This window comes from Etheostoma cragini, chromosome 17 (genome assembly GCF_013103735.1).
Source record: "Etheostoma cragini isolate CJK2018 chromosome 17, CSU_Ecrag_1.0, whole genome shotgun sequence".
In the NCBI taxonomy this organism is placed as follows: domain Eukaryota; kingdom Metazoa; phylum Chordata; class Actinopteri; order Perciformes; family Percidae; genus Etheostoma; species Etheostoma cragini.
This window is the reverse complement of record NC_048423.1, coordinates 18,290,938-18,318,264: the sequence shown is the minus strand read 5'-3', so window position 1 is coordinate 18,318,264 and position 27,327 is coordinate 18,290,938. Positions and strand designations below refer to the sequence as shown.

The 27,327-nt window shown below is 42.8% G+C and overlaps 2 protein-coding genes across 25 annotated transcripts; one reads left to right on the top strand and one right to left on the bottom strand.

Annotated features, from left to right (window-relative positions):
• Window positions 1–6,370, top strand: mlh1 (mutL homolog 1, colon cancer, nonpolyposis type 2 (E. coli)). The gene is made up of 19 exons (XM_034898222.1): window positions 1–279; window positions 543–633; window positions 1,697–1,795; window positions 1,888–1,961; window positions 2,084–2,156; window positions 2,240–2,331; window positions 2,431–2,473; window positions 2,585–2,673; window positions 2,787–2,899; window positions 3,008–3,101; window positions 3,193–3,346; window positions 3,500–3,825; window positions 4,803–4,939; window positions 5,090–5,198; window positions 5,291–5,354; window positions 5,440–5,604; window positions 5,745–5,837; window positions 5,923–6,033; window positions 6,152–6,370. The coding sequence occupies exons 1-19, from the start codon at window positions 173–175 to the stop codon at window positions 6,305–6,307; spliced, it is 2,190 nt and encodes a 729-aa protein (XP_034754113.1). The 5' UTR covers window positions 1–172; the 3' UTR covers window positions 6,308–6,370.
• A 430-nt stretch (window positions 6,371–6,800) lies between these two features.
• On the bottom strand, window positions 6,801–26,860 carry lrrfip2 (leucine rich repeat (in FLII) interacting protein 2). Of its 24 annotated transcripts, none has more exons than XM_034898237.1 (27): window positions 26,616–26,860; window positions 25,261–25,416; window positions 18,808–18,894; window positions 18,313–18,375; window positions 17,594–17,653; window positions 17,412–17,450; window positions 17,118–17,189; window positions 16,277–16,324; window positions 16,096–16,164; window positions 15,739–15,828; window positions 15,270–15,326; window positions 14,844–14,897; window positions 14,665–14,721; window positions 14,080–14,151; window positions 13,715–13,828; window positions 13,294–13,335; window positions 12,860–12,991; window positions 12,357–12,428; window positions 11,405–11,575; window positions 11,190–11,282; window positions 10,712–10,804; window positions 9,909–10,010; window positions 8,476–8,611; window positions 8,096–8,266; window positions 7,921–8,000; window positions 7,684–7,788; window positions 6,801–7,592 (listed from the first exon to the last, which is right to left on the bottom strand). In XM_034898237.1, the coding sequence occupies exons 2-27, from the start codon at window positions 25,348–25,350 to the stop codon at window positions 7,482–7,484; spliced, it is 2,280 nt and encodes a 759-aa protein (XP_034754128.1). In that variant the 5' UTR covers window positions 25,351–25,416; window positions 26,616–26,860; the 3' UTR covers window positions 6,801–7,481. The 24 variants fall into 24 exon arrangements, with proteins under 24 accessions (XP_034754128.1, XP_034754129.1, XP_034754135.1 ...); XM_034898238.1 differs by lacking the exon at window positions 26,616–26,860 and adding an exon at window positions 26,369–26,574; XM_034898244.1 differs by lacking the exon at window positions 10,712–10,804.
• Window positions 26,861–27,327: the final 467 nt, after the last annotated feature.

The window sequence follows — 27,327 nt, the reverse complement described above, 5'->3', positions numbered from 1 at the left end:
TGGGAGCTCTTCCTTTTCCCCCCTCTCTGATTCCACTCACGTTCTGTTACTTGTACAATACGTGATGCTAAATTTAAGCTTAAATACATACATTTGTATCCACATGTAAGTGTATTTACAGCTATTAACTGCTGCTTATTAACCCTGAAACGTATTCAGCAGCACTGTGAAAATGGCCGGAGTTATCCGGAGGCTCGACGAGACTGTTGTCAATCGGATAGCTGCAGGAGAAGTTATCCAGCGTCCTGCCAACGCCGTCAAAGAAATGATTGAAAACTGGTAACTGACTAACTAGCTAGCTTCATACTACAGTTTTGATAATGTGCGCTAGCTTAATGTTATGTGTTGACTAGTGACTTGAATAACCCGAAGTGTCACCAATAAGGGAGATAAAATGTGGCAGGCGCTACCATTGTTTACGTCACGTTTGTAGAAAAGCTGCTTATCAACACCTGTAAAACAGTTATGTGACTGGATAATTCCACTTGTTTCAATGAAACTTGGCTTATAATACATATCATTTGTATTTTAAAATGTTTCAGTTTGGATGCCAAGTCTACCAACATTCAGGTGACGGTAAAAGACGGCGGACTGAAGCTCCTTCAGATTCAGGACAACGGCACTGGGATCAGGGTGGGTGACAGGGGCGTCCCCAGGGGGAGCAGGGTGAAGCCCCAGCTCTGTTTGAGGTCGTTGTCAAATTGAAATTTATGCCATGAATACTAAAAAGTTGAAACATAACAGAAAGGAACCTTAATAAAGGTGTTGTTGGTGCCCTTCCTAGTATCTAGTGACTAGAGTGGAACGGGTACCATTAATGGAAAAGCGCCATTAGACTAGAATCTAGTCTAATGGCGCTTTTCCATTAATGGTACCCGTTCCAAAGGGCCGTGGTGTAACTGTAACTCCCCGGTGCAGTAAGTCGGTTTCCGGCATAACGTGGTGTCATACTTAGATTTGGGAAATCCATGAAATAATAAACTTTTGTCATTACAAACAATAACAAAAGATGGAAATCATTTCAAAAACATTGTAGCTATCTATGATTGATTTATTGCTAATGTTTGCTCAAAACACCATTCAACTGACAGCCTTTGTTGTGTTTGATGCTAACTCTTCGTTAAGTAGGTCCATTTTAACTGTGTTGACATTACAGAAGTCTCCTGTTAGAATCTTGTAGGCTACTTGTCGCACATCTTCACTCATCGCAAAGTGATTCATGCATGACTCAAATCTGCACTTGAATTACATTGGGGAGTGACACAGGACCCCCCCCCCCCCCCATCTGTATCTATGACAACGCAGTGATTATTTACGTTTCTCTCCGACCAATCAGTAGTCTGCAGGTTTTCATGTCACGTTTTGGTATCTCCTCAACTTGCCTGGAACCTCGACTGAGGTGGTACTATAAACCGTACCTGTTAGCAGGTACCAGGGACTGTTTTTTGTAATGGAAAACCAAAATAGAGTAGAGTAGATACCATGCAGTGGAAAAACGCCATAATAGAGTCTGGCCTCTTTGTCCCCATCATGTTAGATGACAGGTTTGGTTTTGGTTTTCCCCAGCCTAGATTGTGTGTGTGTGTGTGTGTGTGTGTGTGTGTGTGTGTGTGCGTGCTGCTCCTAAGTGGGACTCTCAGAGGAACTCTGTGTCACTGTAACTGTCTTTTCTTTGTCTGTTTAATTTCCGAGGCAGAGAGAAGATATGGAAATAGTTTGCGAGAGGTTTACCACCAGCAAACTCCAGACTTTTGAGGACCTCTCAGCTATCGCAACCTATGGGTTCAGAGGAGAGGTAGAGCTCAGGAGCAATATCCACATTCAGCTTATTAAATATGAACAGATATTCTGTTCTGTTCCATTTACTGTCTGTGTTCTTGTTTGCAGGCTCTTGCTAGCGTGAGCCATGTTGCCCATGTCACCATAACGACTAAGACAGCTGATGCCAAGTGCGCCTACAGGTATGCTAACATTTTAATTCATGGTTCACTCATCTCCTCTCTTGCCTCGTTGAAGCTCACATGTACTGGACATTTTAATGGCAAGGATGGCAGAGCTCTTCTGATGTATTGGTTCTCTGCAGAGCCAGCTACAGCGATGGCAAACTAAAAGGCCCCCCCAAACCATGTGCTGGCAACCAGGGAACACAGATTCTTGTGAGTTCATGGATCAGCTACTACAGCATAAAGTATATTTGGCTGTTGAGAAACCTACAATCGTTTGCTCCCCCTGCATGCAGGTGGAGGACCTCTTCTATAATGTGTCCACCAGGAGGAAAGCTTTAAAGAGCCCCGCGGATGAGTACTCCAGGATTGTAGAAGTTGTCAGCAGGTCTGTCATCGTGGCGTTACTCATGGTGTCGTGTGATTCCTGCTGTTTTGATGGAGATCATGGTGTTTGGATAACTCACATGTAAATGTTATTTTGAAGGTACGCCATACACAATTCAGGAAAAGGTTTTTCTGTCAAAAAGGTGAGATGTGCTTACTTACTCTTTTTCATTTCTATGTACAGTATGTACATCTACGTTTGTTTGACAAAAGCTCTTTAGACATTCAACATCATTTATTGTCTGTTTTTCCAGCAAGGTGAGACTGTGGCAGATGTGAGGACTCTACCCAACGCATCTGTAGTGGATAATATTCGAGGAGTTTTTGGCAATGCAGTCAGCAGGTATTAATAAACCAAAAAAGAAAGGAGCTATGCTTTGATGCTCTCTCTGCAGTTATGCGACCTCTTATCACCTCAACGCCGACTGCATGACGGGTTCTTTGGTATGTTCCCAGGGAGCTGATCGAGGTTGGCTGCGAGGATCCGAAGCTCGCTTATAAGATGAAAGGCTACATCTCCAACGCTAATTACTCGGTCAAGAAATGCATTCTGGTCCTTTTCATCAACCGTAGGTATCACAGAAGAGTTCCTGGAAACGTGGCTCTCTGCCTGGTCAAGATGGTTTCATCTCATTAGCACTGTTGTTAAATGGAGATTGTGGTCTGTGATGTCTCAGATCGTCTGGTGGAGTCGAGTGCTTTGAAAAAAGCAATTGAGACAGTTTATGCTGCGTACCTTCCCAAGAACACGCACCCTTTTCTATACCTCAGGTAACTTAACATGCATTGGTCGGTTTCCTTCTACGCATTCTTTTATGGTTAAATCCATTAGATGTTCACTGGAGCTTTCTAATCCCCACAGCTTGGAGATCGCTCCGCAGAACGTAGACGTCAATGTCCATCCCACGAAACACGAGGTGCATTTCTTACACGAAGACAGCGTCGTCGAGAGCATTCAGAAGCACGTCGAGAGCAGACTCCTGGGCTCCAACTCCTCGCGCACATATTTCACTCAGGTATGACATGACCTGATCACTATCGCGTCAAATATGATGGCAGTGTCACCAAATCAATATTATTGCGGCAGCATGTTTTCACTCCTCCCAGAGATCATCTGTCTCTTCTACAGATACTAAAAGTGACAGATACATTTCTTTTCTTTTTTCCAGACGTTGCTGCCAGGGCTGTCAGTCTCAGGTGGCAGTGACGTCAAGTCCTCCAGCGCCGCCGCAGAGCCAAGCGAGCGAATCTACGCACATCAGATGGTGAGGACCGATTGTCGTGCGCAGAAGCTGGACGCCTTCCTCCAACCCAGAGAGAAGCCGCCCCCCGATCCGGAACCAGCCGGCCCCGGCAGCAGGGCGGCTGCGACCGCAACGGCCCAGCCTGGCAGCGCAGAGATGGAGGAGACAGATGATGCAGACATGATGGAGGCCCTGGCAGAGCAAGAAGCAGAGGTGCCAAAAGGCGATGAAGACGATAACAGCGTTCAAAGGTGAAAAGACCAATCATGTTGCTAGAACGTTAGCGTGAGTCATTATGTGTGCTCAGCAGAAGACTACGGCCTCCATCAGTACAATCATGATTAATCCAGATAACCTTTTTCCTAGTCATATCAGGACAGGTCTTGATGTATGAGTAATCTTGTAATAAATCTGAACATCAGCCGGCAGCAGAGCAGGTAGAACAAAGCAACAGTACACGTGTGTCATCACTCACGATGACATCATCTTCCTCTGGGCCAATCGGTACAAATGTCACATTGTTTACCTGCTGCTGACGTGATAGTAGCTAAAAACGGATCTGTTTTTAAAGCTCTACCTATCAGTATTTTCTATGTATCTTTTTTTCTTTTTTTTTTTTTTTTTTTTTTTTTTTTAAAGGTGTGCTCACAGTGATAAACCCACAAACAAGTTTTTTTTGTCGCCCCTTTTTTAGGTTATTAGTGTCGTTTTGGCAAGTGAAAGTACTCTTAAGACTCACCACTCATATTAATCTAATTTCTTTTGTAAAGAAGGTTTGGATAAATCCAGTGGTCACTACCTTCTTTGGTAAAGAAAAGACATCCAGCAGCTTAAGACCCAAAATTCTCTTGTCAGTAGTTGGTAGAAACCAAAAACAGCCAAAGAGGTAAATATTGGTCAACTAATATTATATCATATAGTGTCTGCTCAGTGTGGGAACTGGTAGTTCTTTGCTAACTGAGTCCCTACAACATCATAAAATAATCACACAGCAACTTTTGTGGATTTCCTCTGCCCCCATGTGGCTGAAAACATTTCACGCAGCTTTAATAACTAGTCGAATACTGCTTGCTTTTTATTATGGCGGGACAAAAAGTATTTGCCATCCATTATGTGTGCGATTAAGTCCTACAGTACGGCGTGTCTGTAAGCAGGTGGGATTTATTGTCCAGACGAGAGTACAAGAGTCTGTAAACATGCAGAGTTTGTGTGGATGTGTTTGAGCCAGGAAGCGACCCAGGAAAGAGCAGCAGCAGGGGGAGGAAGACGAGGACCTGACGGCCGCAGCCACGCCCAAGAGACGAGTCGTAAAGCTGACCAGCATCAAAGAGCTCAGAGCAGAGATCACTGAGAACACACACAAAGGTAAACGCTGTCTACCGCCATCTCTTCCGGCTAAACCCATCTCCAGAACTAGTTTCATGCCACTTCTTGTCATCTCGCATGACTTCTGTATAGCCGTTTCTCAACTTATTGACAGTTTCCCTCTTTTAAGTGTGCGCGTATTTCCTCCAGGTCTTCAAGAAATGCTGCAGGACCACTCGTTTGTGGGCTGCGTCAACCCTCAGTGGACTCTGGTACAACACCACACCAAACTGTACCTGCTCAACACCACCAAACTCAGGTCAGAGCCACAGAAAACGCACACATACACACACACACGCTGTTCTGTTCAGTTAATCCAGCATGCATTTCACTGTTTGGTTTCTGTTGCAGCCAGGAGCTTTTCTACCAAATCCTCATCTACGACTTTGGGAACTTCGGTGTATTAAGACTATCAGTGAGTAAAAGTCTTAGATTGTGAATGATTAGTATAAACTAAACAGGCTATGGTTGGCTTCATGGCTGCTGTAATCTGCATTCAGACACCGGCTCCACTTTATGACCTGGCCATGTTGGCTCTGGACTCTGAGGAGAGCGGCTGGACCGAAGAGGATGGTCCTAAAGATGGCCTGGCTCAGTACATAGTGGACTTCCTGAAGAATAAAACTGAGATGTTGGGGGACTACTTCTCCCTTGAGATAGACCAGGTCAGTTGGAACAGGGATGTGTTTGTCAAATAAATCTCTATAGATCAACAAGTTTAATTTGGCTGCTTGTCTTTTAACAAAACATGACATTATTGGTCTGTTATTACTCATGCTGTAAAACTAAGCCATGTGAATTGTAGGAAGGAAATCTAACAGGGCTGCCGTTACTGCTCGACAAGTACACCCCGGTGATGGAGGGTCTCCCCATGTTCATCCTGCGCCTGGCCACCGAGGTGAACTTCTCGTATCTCTGTCCTCACTTAGGTTGAGATTCGGGAAACTGTTATCTGAAGGCTTTTACTTGGCCGTGTTGTGCAGGTGAACTGGGACAACGAAAAGGAGTGCTTCAGAGACTTCAGTAAGGAGTGCAGCATGTTCTACTCCATCAGGAAGCGGTACATCCTGGAGCCCGAGGCGGGAGAGGAGCAGGTGTGAAGGAACACCACACTCACGTTTAAAACTAATGCTCCAGCGCTAGACGCATTTTAAACGTCCTTTGCATAACAATATTGACAAAAAACTGATAAGTTTAATGCTATTTTTCCAGGATGCTGAGGTGAACTCATGGCGTTGGAAAGTTGAGCACGTCATCTTCAAAGCTTTGCGGACCCTCTTCAGTCCCCCGAAGAGCTTCAGCGAGGACGGCGCTGTGCTGCAGATCGCCAACTTACCCGATCTCTATAAAGTGTTTGAGAGGTGCTAAATCTAAAACACATGCTGCAGTTTTAAACTTGATGTAACATTTGTTCTGTAAATAAATACTTTGTATGAAACTGCAGATGGATGTCTTTTTGAGTAACAAGCCAAATTTCATGAGGTCACAGGAAGTCCTGGTTCTGAATATCCTATTTAAATGTGCCAAGGCTACACATACTTTCCTAAGAGTAAGACCTGGAACACAGCCAGGAAAAAAGGATCTGGGTCTAAACATGCTCGACTTGATCCCAGCTCAGTCTGAGACATGTGGAGGAAATTAACACTGCAACTATGTTTCCAAATACATATTCGACAATTACAAGTTTGCGACACCTATTTGCCTTATTTCCATGACTTATTGTATGCTTAGATACTCTGCTTCTATCTTCATTCAAGTCATTAAATACGTATGTATACTAATTATGTTGAAAATAATAGACACACAAAGAAAATATCTAAACTGCACCATGAAAAAGAAAATATTCAGTTTGTATACACAGTTCTGTAAATTACATTTATTTTCAAGAAATCTTTTAAATATCTGAAAAATTTCAATGAAACCGCAGCAGACAGTTGGTTCAACATATTTTCAAATATTGACGTCACCTTTTTAAATAAATCATTCTGTACCTGTTAAAATGATTACTGTTTCATTGAGCGGTGCGGACCCCCAGTCTCCTAGTGTGAAAAGGCACTTGACTGTGTGAGGGGAAGCTGGGAAGGTGCGGGGCCGGAGCAGCCGTGAGGGTTGAATAGTTTAAAAGCATCATTATACTCATTCATGCAACTTATCAACAAAAAAACAAACAAAAAACAACCAGCACCCAGCCAGAGAGATCAAATCTCATGGATAACATGATGTAGTACAAAGCTCTGAAAAAGTAAGTAGTGACTCGCAAAATGTCCTCAGATGTATCTCCCAGCAACTTTATAGTTTTATTAGTTACGTTTCTGAGTCATTCCTCCCAAAACACTGGCGGCTTGCCCGACAACGCTTCCGTTTAAAAAAAAAAAAAAGGACACAATTCAGTTTGCTGCCTGCGCTACACATTTTTGTAAGTGTTTTTTGGTTAGCTACAAATCTTAAAGTGTTACAGCTAAAAATGGAAATCCAGACGCAGTATGGCAGTCAGAGGTCTGAGGTGCGAGTTTAAGGGCTTCTGTGGTGACGCTGCCTTGCCTCACTGCTGTGACAGAAGGGCGTTCCTGTTGGCCTTCATCTTCTCAAGGCGCTTTACTAGGTGGTTGTTGGTCATCTCCATTTCCTCGTTCTTATCTAGAGCTGTGCGAAGCTGCGTGGGGGGGGGGGGAACAGAGGGGAGAAGTTACATTCAGACTTCAACATTCCCTGATTCAACTTATAAAAAAGGTGTGTGTCTGTACCTCTCTTTGAAGTCTCCGTTTCTCTGCTTTAAGTTCGTCTTCTACTTTCTCCGAGTTATCTGCTGACGCCTTGTACCTGGACACTTGTCCTTCAAGTCTGTTAATCTGGAAAACGGACACAAAAGAGAACTCTTTGGTGACTTAGAGCCCTAAAACATATGTTTTATATATCATGTTTCTATAATTTAATGTTTGCACCATTATTTAGTTTGACAAGACATTTCTTTTTTTACTTACATTTTGTTCCATTGTACCTATTTCCTGTTCTGCTTTAGAAAGCTTGAATTTGTATTCACTAATCAGTCTGTTGGCATCTCCTACAGAGAAACCAAAACAGAAACCAATGAGTCTACCATACCAAAAAGTGTTCAAAACATCTGTTTGCCGAAACATGATCACACGGCCAACTTACTCTGCATCTCAATGACGTGCAGGTCTGTACCGTTCTCCATCTTCTCCCCTTCTGTGTATGCACTGTCTATCTTTGAGTGCTTCTGTCTCTCCTCCTCCAGCTGATTCTTCAGCTTCCTGATCTGAGCCAACAGTTCATCTTTCTCCTCTGCCAATTTCCGTAGCCTGACATCTACAAAACAGATGGAAGATGCACTAAGCGGATGCAATTTAGCGTAGCATGCAGAAGATGCTGACTGGCCAAAGTGGAATGTGTTCAGCAGGTTGGCGTGCTAAAACACACTGAAATGTGACTGTCAGTTGTTTTTCTTGTTACAGCTTTGGTGCTCATCGGATCAGTTTATTAGCCTCCGCGTGGACAGAAGTAACATCCTGACTCACCCAGCGGGCCTTCTCCTGCAGACTCCAGCACCTGAGCGGCCTCCTGGGAGACCACAGTGATCCCTGAGGACAGAGGCTCATGGTTGACATCCCCATTTGGTGTGCTGCCGTCCGGGATGATGACCAGCCCATGTTTCTGTGGTACACAGAACACACATTACTGAGGACTGGCTCAAGGACAGTACTGATGCCACCTTTTTATACACCACACCCCTCGCCGCCAACGAGTGACCACACAGACAAACGGTCGGCCGTTATAAATCAACGAAAAGAAAAATCTTGGAAAAGGAAACGCCATTGTAAATGACAGTAGTCTGTATGACGTTTTGAACAGTTAGCAGCCTGTGGATGTTAAAATGTAGAGAAGCACGATATACATTGGTGGCCGATAAGCAAGAAAATGGAGTTCTTCCAATAATTGAATTTCAGTCAATCATTACGTCCGATAATGTGGAGCACCGCTGCGACCCAGAGACAGCTCTGGGTGGAGATCTTTGCCTCTCTGCGTTTCTCCTCTCCCTGAGCCGGTCTCTGTTTGCATGAGGGCGGGAGGATGGGCTTTACTTACACGCTTACACACACACACACACACAAACACACACCTACACACTTACAAAGGGAGTCCACACGAGCTATTTATCTGTTGACCAAGCAGAACTGGGACTTCTTCGACCACCCTGTTCTATTAACCCAGAGCCGGTGTGCTTTGCGCGGACATAAAGTGCTTGTTATGCAAACAGTAATTCGTTATGAATGAGCTAAAAGCTATCGCTAACTGTAGGGAATGGCTGATCCTAATTACAAACCAATCATATTTTCGGTTTTGGTATTTGTTACTGTTATTAGCCCTGAAATTCCATACTGGTGCAACTCTAAAAGAAATGTAGCCAAACATTAGGGTCCCTGATATAAGAATACTTTTATTATATAAATGGCAAACTGACAATAGTCCCAATCTGCTATTGTGTGTGTGTGTGTGTTTGTACACACACACACACACACACACACACACACACACACACACACACACACACACACACACACACACACACACACACACACACACACACACACACACACACACACACACACACACACACACACACACACACACACACACACACACACACACACACACACACACACACACACACACACACACACACACACACACACACACACACACACACGGAAGTTACTGTGGTGACAGTACGGCTTACCATGTACCAAATGAGTTATCGATGACCAGCAAATAGTTACAAAGTTGTCAAGAAAATTAAATGGAAAGAAAAACAAAGAGGTACAACATTTGTTTGACAGCATTTACGGGCTAAGTTCCAACCGAAAGGAAAAGTGTAAAAAAGGTACTTTTGTGCCAGCAACTCATTCCTGTAATGTAGTTTTTTTTCTGCTGGGACTTTCAGAAGACCTACCTCTCCTGCTTGGGCCTTCCCCTTGATGTCAGCAAGCTCGTCTCTGAGCTCGTCCCTCTCATTCCTAATGCAATCAAAGTACTCTTTCTGCCTCTCTAGGGCCTGGCCACACAGACGAGAAAAAGGACAAGAGAGAAAAGAAGAGGCAGAGGAGAAGTTGGATTGACTCTGGACAGACATGCAACACCACATGCTATAGCAAAACGACTTACATGCACACACATGCACTGTGCACATCAAGGCAACAATAAGGACAAAGAAAACAAACAGTACACAGATGAGGAAGAGGTGTGGTAGAGCACAGGGACTAAAGATCCAGAGTCTGTAAGGTTGTAGATATTTATGACTTAGCATGTTGTGAAAACTACATATAGTAACTAAATATAACAACTACATAGAAGTATGATGCTTTCATCACTAAGAAACGAATAAATGAAGTGATCCATCAGTTGAACGTGCATGTCATGCCAGAATATATGGATCACATTAGTTCACATGACAATCCTAAATAAATAAAAATATTTTAATTTCACACTGCAGGTTTAACACAGTGCCAGTGCACTTGCATTGTTAGCTGAGGTCACGGGATCCAAACCCAAACCCTGTTATCTCGACATGCAAAATTCCAAACTGGGAATGTTGAGGGGTCCAGGTATGTGCTAATGCCTAAGGGTCTCCTTCATGCAGAGACAGCATGAGAGGCCAAAAAGGTGGGTGGACATTACTGTATGTCTAAAGGCTGAAAAGCACAACCATCTATGGCCTCTCATGTTCTGTCAGAGCACCCCCGTGGGACCTCCTACCCCAATCTTTTTGTCCTTCCAGTTTATCGTTTCCTGCAGGTCAAACACCTCTCTGGTGAGGGCATCTAACTTAGTCTGCATTCGCTGGCTCTCCTGGAGCGGCATTGAGCGGTAACGAGACAACACAGAACAGGATAAGAACAGAATTGGAAAAATTTAACAATGGAACAAAGACAAAAGAGGTGAAAAGGCACATGAAACACATACAGATATAAAATAAGAGATAGGAACAGGTGAAACAGGGTGAGATGGGCCTCATTTGGAGAGATAATGCTGAGAAAGGAATGAATGAAGGGACGGAGAGAACCTAGAGGCAGGCCCGTGTCAATCAATCCTTATCAAGTTCCTGCAGAACAGAGCCTCCTCTGCAGCCCGGACACAGGCTCTAACACCTTTTAAATAGTTGACAGAATAGCAGCCTGATGGTGTCACGCTGGCAAAAACAGTTTGTTTTTCTAATGCGAGAGCGGCCTTTTACCTCTATAAGCTCATCCCTCTGGCGGAGTCCCTCTTTCAGTTCTTCTTGTTTATGCTGCAGGACTGTACACGTGTGCTTTTGTCTTTCTAGTTCCTGAAACCCCACACAGAATAGTTCAGCCACAACCCTTCGATATAAATATGCTTTCACTTGACATACTGTACATGAAATGGATTAAAGCCTCAGAACCTCTCTTTGACCAACAGATCCTTCACCTTTGACTTGTCTTCCAGCTCCCTCCTCATCTCAGCCCTTTGTTCCTCCATCTCCTCGATGACGTCCTTTAGCGTGTCCACTTGATAGATAAGGTTGCCTTTGTCGTTGTCCAGCTGTGCGTTCGATACCATGGCTTTCTTGTACTTCTCCTCCACCTCTGCAAGTGACTCCTGATAAGTGTTGGAACATGTTAACAGCGTAAACTGGTTTCAAGCAAAGCTCACCTACATGCACCCGGTGGGCTCTCTTGTATAACACACAATGGCCAAACACACTACTATTCTTAATTCTAAATGTATGATTAAGTAAAAGCATAACACTTTTTGTGGTAGTTCTCAATTTTTAACAACTCATTTGGGACTAATGTTTGTGGTGCCATTGACCACAAAATAAATAGAATGGGTTGAATCAGGAGTGAAACAAGGAAATTGTGTGAAAAGGGATCTGAAAGCTACAGTGCATCAGCTGTATCAAACTCTGACAAGCACAATCCAGGAGTCCGGTGTGTTAGTAAACTACTCTTATTATCAATAAAACATACAGTGTCCTTTCTAAGTGTCAGATATCAGTCAGCCAGAAGGCCATCCAACACTGTGGCGATGAAGGCTCGCTGCAAGTAGAGCTTTAAAATTGAAAGCGTGACTGTTATCTGTCAGCAGGTGGAGCATTATTACTCTTCTTTAAACTTTGAACCCAGCTCAATAGTGGGAGTGTCTTCATTTCAGGCCACAACCAGTGAGTTGGATCAAAACAGGAAGTAAGGGAAGATCATGCATAAGAAGGATTCATTACGCAATTCACACTGGGAGAACGCAAATACATGACTGTGGTGTTAGGAGCTACAGGAAAAGGGGTGCAGAGGGGTATGAGTGGGGAGGCAGAGGGGTTAGTGATGCCATACTGCTCCCCAGAAAACAAGAGAAGGCATGCTGTGAGCTCAAGCCCCTCTACCTTTAGCTCTTTAAGCCCTTGCATGTACCGCCCTTCTACATCCTGAATCTGGTCCTTAAGTTCATAGATATCCTGTAGAGCAGACGGAAGGAATGGTTGGGGTGAACTGGGGCATCAGAGGGTGGGGGTATCAAGGAGAGATAACAAAGCACCCGTGCTGCCATTTTAAAAACAATCCAGCTGGCATACGCATGACCAGCGCACCGAAATATAAGTACCAGCTTCACAGGACACATGTCACATCCAGAAAGAAAGCAGACACTTAGAACAGCAGGGAAGGCACAACAGAGGAGATGCTGTAGGACGTTCATATGCAGAGGGAACAGATGTATAGATAAACTGCTCAGACACAGAATATGTAGATTAGCATTTAAGCTCTATGATTATGTGATGATGAACATCTGAATTTCAAACATACAATTGTATAAATCTGCTAGCTTTTTTCAGCACTTTATTCAGTCACACGTACATTAGGGTGACACTGTGTGATTTGTACACCTTACCCTAAGTTCACTCAGGCTGGTGTCGGGGTCGTAGATGCTACCCGTGTCTGTGCTGCCCCTTCGTGACGAGGTGCCACCCAGCGAAGCCAACGTGGCTGCTGACAGGCCTGGGGTGGCACATCGGGAAGATGGCTGACAACACAAAAGTACCACAAAACTCCAGTCAGAAACAAAAACAAAGAACAATACAACACAATTCCGACACGTTGTCCAACACCATCATCTGATCACAGCAGGGCAATTAAGTGATCCGCCCAATTCAAAAACCTCCCGAGGAAGGACATGTCATCGTCATGTGTTTTATAAACTTGACAAACTAGCTCCCCATCTCCACATGCTGTGTGTATAAAAGTCAGACGATGCTTCTATCCTGGTGTGTTGTGGTTACCTGGTAGCTGCCTAACAGCTAAGTGTGAGAATAATGGTGCACTCACCCGACTAAAGTCTGTATACTGCTTGTCACATTTTTCATCCAGCTAAAAGAAAGAGAAGACATATTATAAAAAAGAGGTAAAGACTATTTTGAGAACACCCATCCATGTCATGCTTGGAGCCGTTTCCTCATCTGCAAATCAGGGAGTTAGTCCAGGAGTTAATGAGTCTGAGATAAGTGCTGCATGTGCACAGATTGACAACCAAACAAGTGAAAGCAAATAAAACACTGAGTGAGTCACACTGCTACATCAAAGAATATTTTGCACACTGCAGTCACATCCGCGTCAACGCGTTATACCACTATACTTATTAATAGTACAAAAAAAAAAAAAAGTTTGAAAAACCAAATGTTATTTTTAATCATGCATTGGGGTTGCATTGCACTTTTCTGCCCACTGTGAACTTAGCTCAGCCACTTACAGCGTCCAAATCTGGAATGCTCAAATCATCGAGGTCAGACACAATACTGCCTCGCCGGCTGGTGCGGCTGAAATAATCAGCAGCCGACTCACTAATGTCCGAGAAGTCAGACGACTGCTTACAACACACACAGGATGAAGAAGATAGGGAGATAGAGGCAGAGAAATAAAGAATAACAGAGGGCCAAGTAAAAAGGGACAGAAGGAAAGCAATGACAGAGGAAATCACTATTCAAGGTGAAGATATTTAAAATGTATTATGCTATACAATACAATAAAAAGCTGAAAAGCTCTGATTATTAGAGCAACTATTGTGATAAAACAGCATCAGTCTAGACTTTGTACAGCCCGGTCCCTACAGCTCACCACACTGTCCCTGCGGCCTCGGCCGAAGCGTTCCTGGGACACGCTGCTGACAGTGTCATCATCTGAAGAAGACTGAGAGGAATACGCACACACATATAAACACCACGAACAGATACACACACGACACAAGATGAGGAGCCAAAGTAAAGTAGGATGGCTGCATGCCCAAGGCTTTATCTGAGACACGCACACTCCTTACTCAAACAGCAGTAGCAGTCTCTGTATTAAACAGATTACTGGATTACTCCAGTGACTATGCAAGTATCCGTAATGCTAAGTCATGCAATTAGCACAATTTTGTCAAACAGCTGGAGCTAAGTAAGATAAGACAACCTCGGTGTGAAATCTAATATGCCTGCACAGCAGCACTGCAGAAGGAATCCTTAATTCACACACTTTAATGTCAGTCAACCAGGCTGTTCCCTAAAACAAACTGTAGCCAGTTTGGTAAGGGTGCTCAACATTGTCCCTAGGAGGAGGGGGGCCCGGTGCTGAGAGGGGGTGAGGGGATGCTTGTTAATAGTGGTCATCTTCTGTTGTGTTAGCTGACATCGTGCAGGGTGGCGGTGGTTTTAAGGTGCTCACCACAGGGCTACTGCGGGTGGAGCCGGCTACAGAGGAGTACCAGCTATATTCAGAGGGCTGCGGATGGGAGGAGGACAGGGGATCAACATGACGACAGACATCAGGCCAGAGGCACAACAGTTAGCTGCCGTGGTGGTGACATTGCGAAACGCTGTTTGACAAACATTCAGAAGACTTACAGCTCTCGAACTGTTCCCAGAGCCGTAAAGACTGGTGTCGTCGCAAATAGAGGCCTGAGGGCGCACGTGGGAAACAACACAGGGCTTAGCAAAACAAAAGAGGGAGCATGAATCTTTGAGACACTAGCTAGGTAGGTTTAGTAGACTCCCTTTTTCTGGGCCATATGATTAACAGAAACACTCTACTTCCAACATCAAGTAGTCTATTCATTTCAGAGCTTTACAACAAAAGGATTGGCTTCATGCAAACTTCTTTCTTATCTGACTGAAGCACAACTCTCCAGCCACCACGTGCTCAGTGTCCTGGAGCTAAATATAAGCAGGATCCTATCAGATGTATGTGGCCACAAGAGAGGGAATGTCTACTTCCTAAGGTAACTAGAGGCATGCAGAGCGTTGCTGGCCACTCAGTGGACAGAAACTGACCATGCTGTAGCTGCGAGGCAGCCCTGTGCCAGTGGTGGAGGATGAGGAAGTGGTGGCCTGTCAGAGAGGAGGGGAGCAGGGAAATGTCAGTTTGGAGGACAGAGGAAAGCTATAGCGGATGTGATGTGGACAGAGACTACAGAGCTGCAAAAAGTGTAAACAGGATGAATGCTTTTGCTGACACTATAACATTTAGGGTGAAAAGTGCTGAGAGTAGAAGTGATACTGTCCCTGCCCACTGTTTTAACACTGGCAGAGGAGCACCACTTCTGTCGGTGAGCAAATCATTTACATAAATTCAAATGATCATAAGAACAGTTTTACAGTGGAGAGCGATATCAATCTAAAAGTCAAGCTTTGGATTCCCGCTTTGATGTTTTATGGCATATATCATATTGTAGTTATAGAACAAGGTGCAGCCTGTGTATAAAAGTGTTGAAAGTTGGACAGCACTGTCTGGGGGACCAACCCGAGGCTGATAGGTGGCTGTGGAGGAAGGAGGCATTGGTTTGGTCTTCGTTAGGCTGGTGTAGTTCCTTTGATCGTGGTAAAGTCCAGTCTAGAAGAGTGGTAACATAATGTGACCTCAAACAAACAACACATTTCATCCTCAAGTGTCAGACTAATGTCTAATTTTAGACACATTCAACATGGCTTGGTCAACATGTGTGACACTTCACGAGGCAAAGTATAGTCAATCTTATCAGGGGGTAAAGTAAATTTATAGTAAATGACCACCGCAAGCAGATATCCTTTAACTACACTGCCTTCATGCTTGAGGCTGCATAAGAGACACTCTAAACAACATTAAAAGGAGTGCACTGACCAGCAGGTCCTTCTTCGCAGAGCTGGAGGAAGCCCTTTTATGGCCATGCAGGTCATTGTACACAGAACTCTGTTCAGCCCCCCAACAACATATTTAAGTAAAGAAAAGCAAAAGTGAGATAAAAGGACGAGAGGAAAAAACGTAGAAGCAGTGATAAACAGGCGATCACATAGATACATACAGTGGAGCGGGAAGTCTTGAGGGTGGAGCTAGTGGAGAGGCCGTCAGACTGAAGAGGGAACAGGAGTCACAAGAATTATGATCAGCAGAAGATCAAACCTCAGAGAGGCTGTTAGGTTGCCGTTAGTTATCCCACTAACACTAGTTTGGTTGTTTAACAGGCAACAAGTAATCCAACACAATGGATCAAGCAAATCATTCCAAGGACACAGCAAAGGAACCAAAAACATCTGTCAGTGGCTCTTAGCCCATAATGGTGGCTTTGTGATGTTGAGTAGTCAACATCATTTTGTTTGCTACAAATGCAGACATAAGGAATCTATGTAATCCTGTAGAAAACAGCTTTGAGTTTCTCTGGGTTGATGGTATATTTGGACAGATTCTAGGAGATTACTGCACTTAACATCTTGTCAAGGTACAAATGTCCAGCACTTTAAAAGCTGAAATTTGTGTGTCCTTCCATCAGAATCGCACAGCAACACATTCAAGAATAACACAGTGAAATGCAATGTAAAAAAAGAAAGTGATGTCTCCAACATTCCCCTTAATGCTATGTCTCCTTTCAGATATAACCTAATCTGTCATTATATCAATCTCAGATATAAAAAGGGAATAAGTGGAGCAGGAGTAGATGAGACAGACTGAAGGAAAGTGGAAATTTGAAATCCAAAAACTATTGGTTACTTCTGATCTGCAGAGCCCAATAAAGTTAAGCAGACCTGAACTCTGGTTACATGCTAAGAATCCAGGTACAGTTTTCAATCAGTTGTCAAACTCCACACAAAAAGACATTATGCCCTCACGCACACACACACACACACACACACACACACACAACACACCAACGTATCTTTTCTACGGGAACTGGATCGACTCTTAGACCCCAGGTCACGTATTGCTGATGATGAGGTAGACTTCAAATAAAACACAAACAAAAGAAACGTTAGAAGAAATCTTTACTTTGCCAACTATTCCATGCCATGACGCAAATGAACACAACCAAACTACAAAAAAGTATTTAACCCAAATGCATTCATTTGCTTTCCTAACACGAACAATGGCTTTCACACATCTGTGTGCCCCTACGAGAGCATGGTTCCAATAAAACTGGCAGGGATTTATTTGGTTTTACGCACCCTGTAGCTGCGGACTGACATGACATCATCATCCAGCCCCTGTTGATGTGGAAACATGGAGTCACAGCAGAAAAGGAGACAGAGAGGAACATGGGTGATGAGAGATGAACTGCAGGAGTAAAAGAGAAAGTAGAAAGGAAATACAAGCAAACAAAGAGGAAGTGTGTGGGGGAGATACAGACCCGGCGATGACGGCTGCTGGATATACTACTACTAGAGCCTCTGGCTTTTTCTGAGTCAGCCTGGAGTAAGGAAGGAAAGTTGGAAAAGGTTATAGAGTGAAAGTAGAGAGGCTCAATCCCAAGGGTGAGTAAGGTCACTGCAACGCTCAACAGTTGCTAATGAAAAGCCCAAACCATGCAAAACAACTCCTGTCAGCATGTTTATAAGCGGATAGATGTCATAAACATTTGTAAATGTTATCCACTTTAAGCACCGCAGCAAGATTAATGATATACAAAAAACAGCTAATATATTGCACATTTTTGTCTCATCTGTCTCATCTCATATTATGCTCATTTTCAGGTTCATGATTTTGTTTAGAAGTTATTTCAGAACAGGTTTACATGGTTACATTTTCAACCATCACCATTCAAAAGCATTCGTCCTTTCTGACAAAGCTGGAAGTTGGAGGAGTAACTAACATCCAAACCAACTCCTTGCATGCAGTCTCAACAACCCTAAATAAAGTCATAGGCCAATGCTTGCTCTATGAATACACACAGCCACAGATTACGGTGTCTCCAAAGCAATTACTCTGCTGAGGCATATTTCCACAGTGAGGTACAGTGTAGTCTGTGAGTCAAGTGTAGTTTAATGGTCAGGCTTGACTGGGGTTCAATCCCACACAACAGGCTGTTAGTGGAGTGAGAGGCTACAACACTCTCTTGCGCTCGCCTACCATCCACTGGTGGATCTGTCCCCATTTTCTGTTGCTACTGCTGCTGGATGACTGGTAGGAACGCTGGACAGAGGGAGGAAGTGCCAGGAAAAACATACAATCATACTTCACTTAAAACTGCTGAAACGTTAGAACTGGGTGACATTCACTTCAGGAATAGAACTTTTGGTTTCATCTGTGGACATGCAGCACTTTCATTTTTTCTTTCTGTTGGTATATTATGTTCGTAGTGTATGAAATGCCAGATTAATCCGAACATGTCGAAGGCGTGAAGCCCAACAGCTCAGATGAGCACCTTGCTGTAACACTCAGTCAGGTAATGTAGTAAAACCAACAAATAAAAAAAGAATCAAGGAGAAAAGCAGGCCATTTTCCATGTTCAATCTACAGTTGATCTGTGCTGAGAGCAGCAGTTATGAGGCACTAGCTTGCTTGATGGGTTGAATAATGGTTACAGTGCATCTTTGCCAGTCAGTTCCATTGTGGGTTATATACCTCTTTCTGTTGCCGTTCAAGTTCCCTCATTCGAATATCCCTGGCCTCCGCCCGAGCTGCCCTCTTTGCTGCAAGCCTCGCTTCCGCCTGTGAAACATTCATAACATGAACACACTTGTTAGCCATGACTGGAAACTCATCAAGGGGCCTTCCTCTGAGGACACACCCTAACAAGTGCAAGGAATAAACACAAGGAAGGGAGTTGCTTCAATCGAAATACAATCACACAATTGATTTACACTTTCACTTTTTTTTCAAACATTAGTGTGAGTTCCTCCAGCCTGCCTATGGTCGCTTGGTGGTTAGAAATGGCGATAGGTGTAAACCGAGCCCTGGGTATCCTGCTCTGCCTTTAAGAAAATGAAAGCTCAGGTGGGCCAATCTGGAATCTTGCCCCTTATGAGGTCATAAGGGCCAAGGTTACCTCCGCTATCTCTGTATGAGAGCATTTGGCTCACAAATGCGAGTGAGACATCATGGCTTTTAAACGAGTAAAGTGGCAGTTGGTCAAACCCACACCCCCAGCCTCAACCTTGCCTCCCCCACCCCCCTCTCCTCCTCAAAAGCTACAGACTCAGAAATGGCACATACTAAGGAAAGCTCATTGTGGGACTGGCTCTAGAGGCTGTAATTCTGCACCATGTGATGGGACCTTTAACTCATCAATTTCCCCTAAAAGAAAGACAGTGGAAAATGTATGTGAAAATGTAATGGGTTGATTTTATTAATTTGGTAGTCAAGCCCTTTCACTAGCTGGAACTTGATTAACAAACCTTTTAATGAAGAAATTAACTTCATTGTAGCATTGTAAGGTAGCATTTGTATCTATAATACAATATCTGCTAATAATATTAAGTGGAATAGTTAAAACAGGTGACCAATGTAAGCAGCTGTACAGGTATTGCTGTATATTATGTCAGATAAATAGCAAGATACTGCAGAACAGAAATGCCAAAGATATGGGTCATTTAGAAACAGTTACTTAGTCACGTAGTTCTTCCACCAAAGAGCACTGACAAGTTTTATTATTCCACTGTTAAACAATCCACTCAGTTCAAATGCTGGTCTTCAATAAAACACATTCATAAGGGTCAAAATGTTGTTTATCCATGTAACTAAATATTAATATTGGCTGGTATATTACAATGAGATTTTTTACCCTCTCAAATATCTACATCATCATCAGTCAGGCTATGCTATGGACACTGTCCAGCATAATCTCTTAACAGAGTTCATAGTGTATGGTGTGCCCTTGCTGACCAGTTTTGTCCGTGAGTCACAGCTCTGTAGTCCTCCTGTCCAGAGTGAGTGCTTGGGATGCCTCATCACCAACAACATGTGCTAACCATAAGTTTCAGGAGGGCAGATTTAAAGACCTCATGGGGGAAGACGCCAGTAGAGCAGAAACAAGCAAACAGATAAGTACAGAATCAAGAGAAAACAAAGTGAGTCACAATAGTGTGGTTCTGTTCAGTCGGTAAACATGGAGCTGATTTAGCTGAACCTTATAAAGCACAAACAAGTCCAATTCAAAGCCAAACTGAGACTAATGAACTCTCCTCTGGGGGGGAAAAGTGAGAAGAGTCATCACACAATTGGCCCCCAACTGAGTCAGAATATGAACAGGGGATACTTTTTACAGAGTTCCTCAGCAGAAAGAGCTTATTTGGGCAAGTTGCTACACAGCCCTGAGGAGTCACACAGTTGACTATGTAGACTAGACTATCCTTCCATCACGTCCATAATACCACTACATCCTGTACATGTCATACATACATACATACATACAGTGTGTGGTGTGTACAGTATCTCACTGCAGGCAAACACATTCCAGCAAAAACCTATCTGCACTGCCAGAATAGAAGGCCTCATGGGTATAGGCCAAATCCTGTTTCAATGCTAGCATGGAGTGAACAAACACTGTTATATAGTGATGCTTAACAAACTCCCAAATTTAGATCGTTTTGCCTTCCAAGATATTTAAATGCACATTGTTAAGCCTAGTTATTGACAAAAACATAAAGACACTTCTAGCTAAAGCTTAGTTCGATATCAATAGTAGGAGAACGTGACTTGTATTCAGTTGGGCTGACTATAGTTTTCGTTAAGTATCTATCTAATTTTATAGTGATAACATCCCTTAATTTAACTTCCCAAGATAGACAATGAGTGAAAACCGGGATTCAGAATGATAGTCTGAGAAAAGATGAATTCTTAATGTCACCATCATTAACAAATGGGAACACAGAAATTTGTTTTCTAAAACTGCCTGAGAACCAAACCAAGACCCAAGAAACGATTAAATGCCGTTTTGCAAACGTACATGAAACGTGGGACATTTCTGTAAACATTTCCTATGGATGCTCTGTGATTTTGGAGTCTAAATGATGGTCATACAATATAACTTTGTACAAGGTGAAAAAGATAGTAAAGTTTTTAGTGTAGAAAGAGACAGCCAATGAGAAAGCAAGAGCGACAGCTGGCCCTGTGCTCTGCACCTGTTGAGCTGTCTGACAGTATGACTTGCTCTGCACAGCAGCACAGCTGAGCTCTCTGTCTCTGTCCTATCTATAGCTTGGCCCATCCGGCCCCAGCCCTCTGACAGCCATATCATGGGGGGGGGGGTAACCTGAGCAGCAGAAGTTCACCTTTAAACACACCTCCAGCACTCTGGGTAATAAAAGTCCAGCAATCCACCATGAGATCACCTGGAGCACCTACAACATGGAATTGTGTGAGAGTATGGTAAAGAATATTTAATCTAATACCACAGTTTGGGTAGCTCCAGTGAAATGTAGGGATTTATTACTTTTCTCATCTTTTATTAGGTATTTTAAAATGTACTATATATTAGGGGTGGGAATCACCAGACGCCTCCCGATACAATATCATTAAAATACGGAATTATTGCAATTTTAAACACATTGCAATCTATAACCTTTTTTCCACTTTCTAATTTTTCCCAATTTCCAAAGACGTCCCCGAAAGGAAACGTTGTCAACATCTGTTTTATCTAAAAAGATTTCTCTGTTTCTTCATATCACTTCAATTTTATTGCTGCAAAATGGGATTGTCAAGCAGACAAACTGCCCAACATATATAGAATAAAAGATCGATACTTGGTGCCTGTGTATCGATAAAGTATTGCCATTTAAAATATTGCGATACTAAGCTGTATCAATTTTTCCCCCACCCCTACTATATATTGGGTTTTGGATTGGTGGTTGAAAAAAAAAAAAAAAAAAAAAGACATCTGGGCTTTGGGAAATTATGACAAATTACCACAATCAAGAAAGTAAGCCAACAACAGGTATATTAAATGGAAGGTGCTAATATGTAAATAGAATACTTTAACATACACTAAAATATTTAAATGCAGAATTCTATCTAGCAAAAACCCTTAACAGTTTAAACAACAAATACACTGCTTATTGCCGAGAATAACTCAACAATTATAATTTAATGATTATAATCATTAAAGAGCCAATACAGCAAAAAGTAAAAACTAAATCTACATCAGTTCCTACCAATTGTTAAATTTGTTTAAACACACATTTAAAAATAGGCCTGCAGAGTGCCATCACTCTAGGTGCACTAAACTGTCAACCGTTGGTTGTCAATTTCAACATTAAAATAGGCTTCTTGAAAATCATCAATCGCTTGCTTCCAATACGACAAAACATTTTAAAGTACCGTTAAAAAGCTTTCATAATCAGAGGATGAAGTCGGATCAAACTGACAGTCCTTGTCCATCAGTTGTTGACAAAATATGTGTTTTGTTCTCTGCGGGCTCAGCAATCTCCGAACCGTCTCCGCAAAAAGAAAGTGTAACACTTTCAATTGCACTTGTTATGAACTATGAACTACAGCATCCACACACCCTCTGTACACGGAGGAAAGTCAGTGATTGCCTTTTTTTAGTATGATTAGCTGCCTTAGATCCTAATCTAAACGATGGTCATCTAATTTAAACAACTAGGCACTGTCCGATTTCTAAGGAAGCTGCTGGTATTCAAAAGGACTTACTGCCTAGTAACGTTAGAGGCCTGCACACTGGGCTGGTGCAGGGCAGGCTCAAATTCACAGTCATTCTCAATCAGTGATCGGTGCCAAGCAGAGGCAGGCAGGCTGTAACTTCTCTTAACCAGGCACAGACAACATGAGGCAGAGGCTGCAGTGTTTTTTAAGATTTGTTTGGGATGGTGGTTTTGTGCAAGTTAGACACTGACCCGTCCACAGTTGATCTAATCTCTGCTTTGCTCTACAAAGAAGTTCAGATTCAGGACCTAACTGGGAGGGTCAGATGACTCATGTTTCTATGATCCGCCTGCATGACTATAAAGAGAGCAAATGGAGCCTTGTGCTTAGTGCCCAAGAATGAGGCACTGCATGGATGAAGCATTCTTATAATGGGCCATGGCAAATAGTTATGGAAAGCAGACTTATCCACAGTTACATTTCTACCTGTAAAAGCAAGAAAGCATTTGACTTGAGCTGAATTCTTTACAGAAAATCTGCAGACAATGTAGTTTTTTTCATACCTATGTCTACCAAACAAATTAACATGAAACTTTGAAAGCTGATCTTTGCATTCAATGTTGTTAACAACCTCACTCTGAAAAAAAGGCAAAGGAATGGCAGCCTTCTGTGGAACAAAATGGAATAATCCCAAGGCATGTCCTTACAGGCTAGGCAGCTTCTCTCATCTGCCTGCCCCCCCCCCATACAAAAACACTACAAGTCAAGTCAATCTTTCTTATGCCCAAACCAGCTGTCTCCACTCACTTGGGCTGAAATGCATATTATCCAGAAGAACCTGAATATCCACATTTAAGTATGTGCTTCAGAGGCCCATTTGCTGACGTAACTTTGACCACTATGTTTCAACTCAACATAATCTATTGCGTAATAGATACAGGTTGACTAAACACCTGGGTGTTGAATGGAGAACTTAGCAAGTAAGCCTAAAACATTACACATTATCTACCAGGTTACTCTGTGCATTTTAATCTGATCCCAATATTCCAAAAAAATCTATCCAGAACAACATGTCCTTAAAACAAATCTTATGTTCAAAGTGTACTTGACTATCATCAGAACTGCTTGAGTTTACTCCACCTGTAAAATCATTTAAACATTTTTCTGCACATAATGTCAGTAGTCTCAATATATCACTGTTGTAATGAATAGTTTAGTTTTTAAAAGAACACCAACAAATTATCAAAGTCCACTGATGTTTGAAAGATACAAGAATAATAAACAAATTACATGGACATGCCCAAGGACAAACAATGACTTCAGCAAATATTGGCAAAACAAAAATGCAATCATGTCTGGGACATAGTTTGCGGAGGCCAAATTGAATACACCCAGACTTTTTCCAATCTATACATTCAAGTCTTTCTTAGTCAATTTAATAAATCATACTACTTATGCTTTCTAGTATGGTATCGCACAATTCAACACCATAACACTTGGAAGATTATCATAGCATTTTTTTGGTTTAGGTCATGATAATGGATATATTATAAACTTTAGATGCAACTGAAAATAGACTACGTATACGTTACCATTTGTAAACTTTGGCAATACATTTCATATACATTTTAGCTTAAACTGTCTATGTCAGCCACAGAGCAACGTCAGCCAGTCATGAGTGCTGACCATGTCTAGTCATGTTCCCTTTATTTTAAAAGGTCCCAGGACATGGTGCTTTGGATGCTTTTATATAGACCTTAGTGGTCCCCTAATGCTGTCTCTTTCCCCAAATTCAGTCTTGCTGCAGAGTTACAGCCACTAGAGCCCGTCCCAAAATGAGCTTTCCTCAGTACGGGCATTTTCTGAGTCTGGAGCTTTTAAGGAGGAGAGGGGGGGGGGGCAAGGTGGTGGCTGTGGGTGTGGTCTGACACTTTGCTTGTTTGAAAGCTATGATGTCTCTCTCTCATGGGTGGGCCAAATTCTCTGGCCGGGCCAAGCAGTGAAAGGGGAGGTAACTTTGCCCCTTATGACCTCAAGAGCAGGAATTCAGATCGGTCTATCTGAGCTTTCCTTTTCTCAAAGGCAGAGAGGATTCCATGGGTTATGGTTTACACGTATCGCAATTTCTAGCCACTGGTGGACCATAGGCAGGTTGGGGAAACTTATATTAATGTTAAAAAAACTCATAAAGTGACATTTTCATGCCATGGGACCTTTCTAATTCGATGTTGCTGCTGATTAACAGAGACCGGGAGTTGTGGAGACCGGGAGAAAAAAAGAAATGTTCTGCCTGTGCATACTTTTGAACTCATTATCATAACCATAAACAAGACAATTGGACCTGGATGAAATCATATTGGCATTGATTAAGCAATGCATGAATGGAGCAATTTAGGGATGAGTATAGCACAGACCCATTCCAGTTTGCTCCAAAATGTAAAGACAGTATGTCTGTGTGATGGAGTTTGAACTTACCTCCCTGGCAATACTACTCAAGGCATCATCCTCTGCTGAGAACCGGTCTTTTAGAGGGGTACGCTTTCTACCAGTGCCTTGTGTCCCCATGTTGCCTATGCAACTGTAGCTCCACCGTTTATGTGTAAGGCCAGGAAACACACTGTATGAAAATACCTACAGGTATAAAGTAGAGACAAAAAAAGCTTATTTTAAGTGTCTGTTAACAAAGCCAAGTGTTAGATAATATGACAATCTACATTCTCCAGTTTAATTACATTAAATTGCACATGGTTTTATACACTCTAATCTCACAAACAGTCCATACAATCCACTACAATGTCTTTGAACAAACAGTTGTGGCTGACATGAACCAGCCGTAATGGGGCATGCAGGGCCACTGCAGCCTTAACTCAGCATTCCAATAAACAACAGCTAAAGAGGTCAACGGAGAGAACATAATATGAAGCTATACATTTGAAACTGATCTCAAATCCATGATTGTTAACTGGTAAGGCTAGCTGGTATTGCATTCATCCTCATCATTAACATGACGTTTATTATGGAGGTCCAGAGAGTACCGAAGTTACCAGATCAAAGACAAAAGAGAAGTTGAGCTGGCTGGCAAAGACAGAGGAAAACGCCTAGTTTAGGACCCGCCGGCTGAGTCAGAGGACCCAAGCGAGGCATGAGCACTCCTTGAAGACGTTTGATGATCTGAACCCTGTGAATGCATAACGTTGATTCAAAATTAGCAGTCTGACGACTTCAGAGACGCTGGCTAGCAAATCAATGGGTAATCCTTGGTCAATTGAACACAGCATTATGCGTTACTATTATATTTACGTTGCGTTAGCTAAACAACCAACTTCAGCTAACTTACTGAAACATTAACGTCTACTCGGACAGCTTTCCAACCACTAGCCGACACTGCATGTCCATTATGGAAAATAGATTGTGACTAACGTTACCTTGGCTCAGTTAAATCTAAAGTTACGCCAATGGACTGCCCTGTTAGCGTTAGCTAGCTTATTATACTAACGTTGATCAAGGTTAGCCAGCTCAATAGTAAGCTAGCTAGGAATGCTAACTAGCATTTCGTCCTTGCGAAATTCTTATTAAAATGTACCCTTTTAGGTTCCTCCTCTACTTCAGCTGAAGCGAGCGCTTACAAAGACGAGAACGATGAAGACATGTCTCTTCCATAGCTATGACCCCCAGCCCCGCCGACAATATCTTGGAGCAAAGGCTAGGCTAGCTGACCAGTTTTAGCTTGGATAGCCAGCAGGGCTAACTTCAACTCTCCTGAGAGGCAGACAGGGCAGACTGGCACTGATCCTCCCGTCATATTTCCCACCCCATAAATATAGCGTTACCTTCGCGAGACCTTTAAGTAACCCGCGATACTGCCAAGGTGTGTCCCTTCTTTCCTGGAGGTTTAGGAGAGAGCCATTCGGCTTCTCTTCAGAGATTGGTAGTGTTTTTGTCCACACTGACAGCTGTCATCAGTCCGCCTTTCCTCCGCTCTCCACTGCCCTCCTTTTCCAATTTCCACCTTCCACACACACACACACTGGTTAGCTCCAAAAGTCCCGGATGCTGGAAAAAAAATTAGGGTGTGATGCTGCCTTCATGGGCCGTCAGACATATCTTAAATATCAACCGTAACGTTACCCGATTCTGACAGAAGGTTTTACATTGAGTGATAATTATAACAACATAAGAAGCGACTTTCCACTGTTCGGCTTTTAGGGGCTGATACCATGGAAACGGTTCAAACAAGTAAATACGCAAACTGCTGGTATTATTGTAAAAAAAAACTACTGTAACGCAAATTACTTGCTTCTGTCAATGGTAATGGTGTCCTCCTGACTCCTATTCGGGCAATGAATGATTCTCATTGTAAAAATTGCTGCTATAACTGATTATTTTCAAGTATTGAACACTATCCATATGCAACAGAAGATGACCGGTTATTATCTTAGCCTACCACTTGTAAAAATGACCGGAAATTTGGTAGTCAATAACTATTTGAGTTTTGATTTTTTTCCATTTTTCCAATTAAATCCCTTACGTTACGTTAGCCTT

What these genes read in the sequence shown, in the direction of transcription:
- mlh1 (XM_034898222.1), top strand. Translation starts at nt 173, where the DNA reads ATGGCCGGAGTTATCCGGAGGCTCGACGAGACTGTTGTCAATCGGATA. An exon ending in ATTGTAGAAGTTGTCAGCAG is followed by an intron (nt 2,332 to 2,430) that starts GTCTGTCATCGT and finishes GTTATTTTGAAG; the next exon opens with GTACGCCATACACAATTCAG. An exon ending in GACGATAACAGCGTTCAAAG is followed by an intron (nt 3,826 to 4,802) that starts GTGAAAAGACCA and finishes TGTTTGAGCCAG; the next exon opens with GAAGCGACCCAGGAAAGAGC.
- lrrfip2 (XM_034898237.1), bottom strand. Translation starts at nt 25,350, where the DNA reads ATGGGGACACAAGGCACTGGTAGAAAGCGTACCCCTCTAAAAGACCGG. An exon ending in GACAGATCCACCAGTGGATG is followed by an intron (nt 17,654 to 18,312) that starts GTAGGCGAGCGC and finishes TCCTTACTCCAG; the next exon opens with GCTGACTCAGAAAAAGCCAG. An exon ending in TGCCTCGCAGCTACAGCATG is followed by an intron (nt 14,898 to 15,269) that starts GTCAGTTTCTGT and finishes GTGCGCCCTCAG; the next exon opens with GCCTCTATTTGCGACGACAC.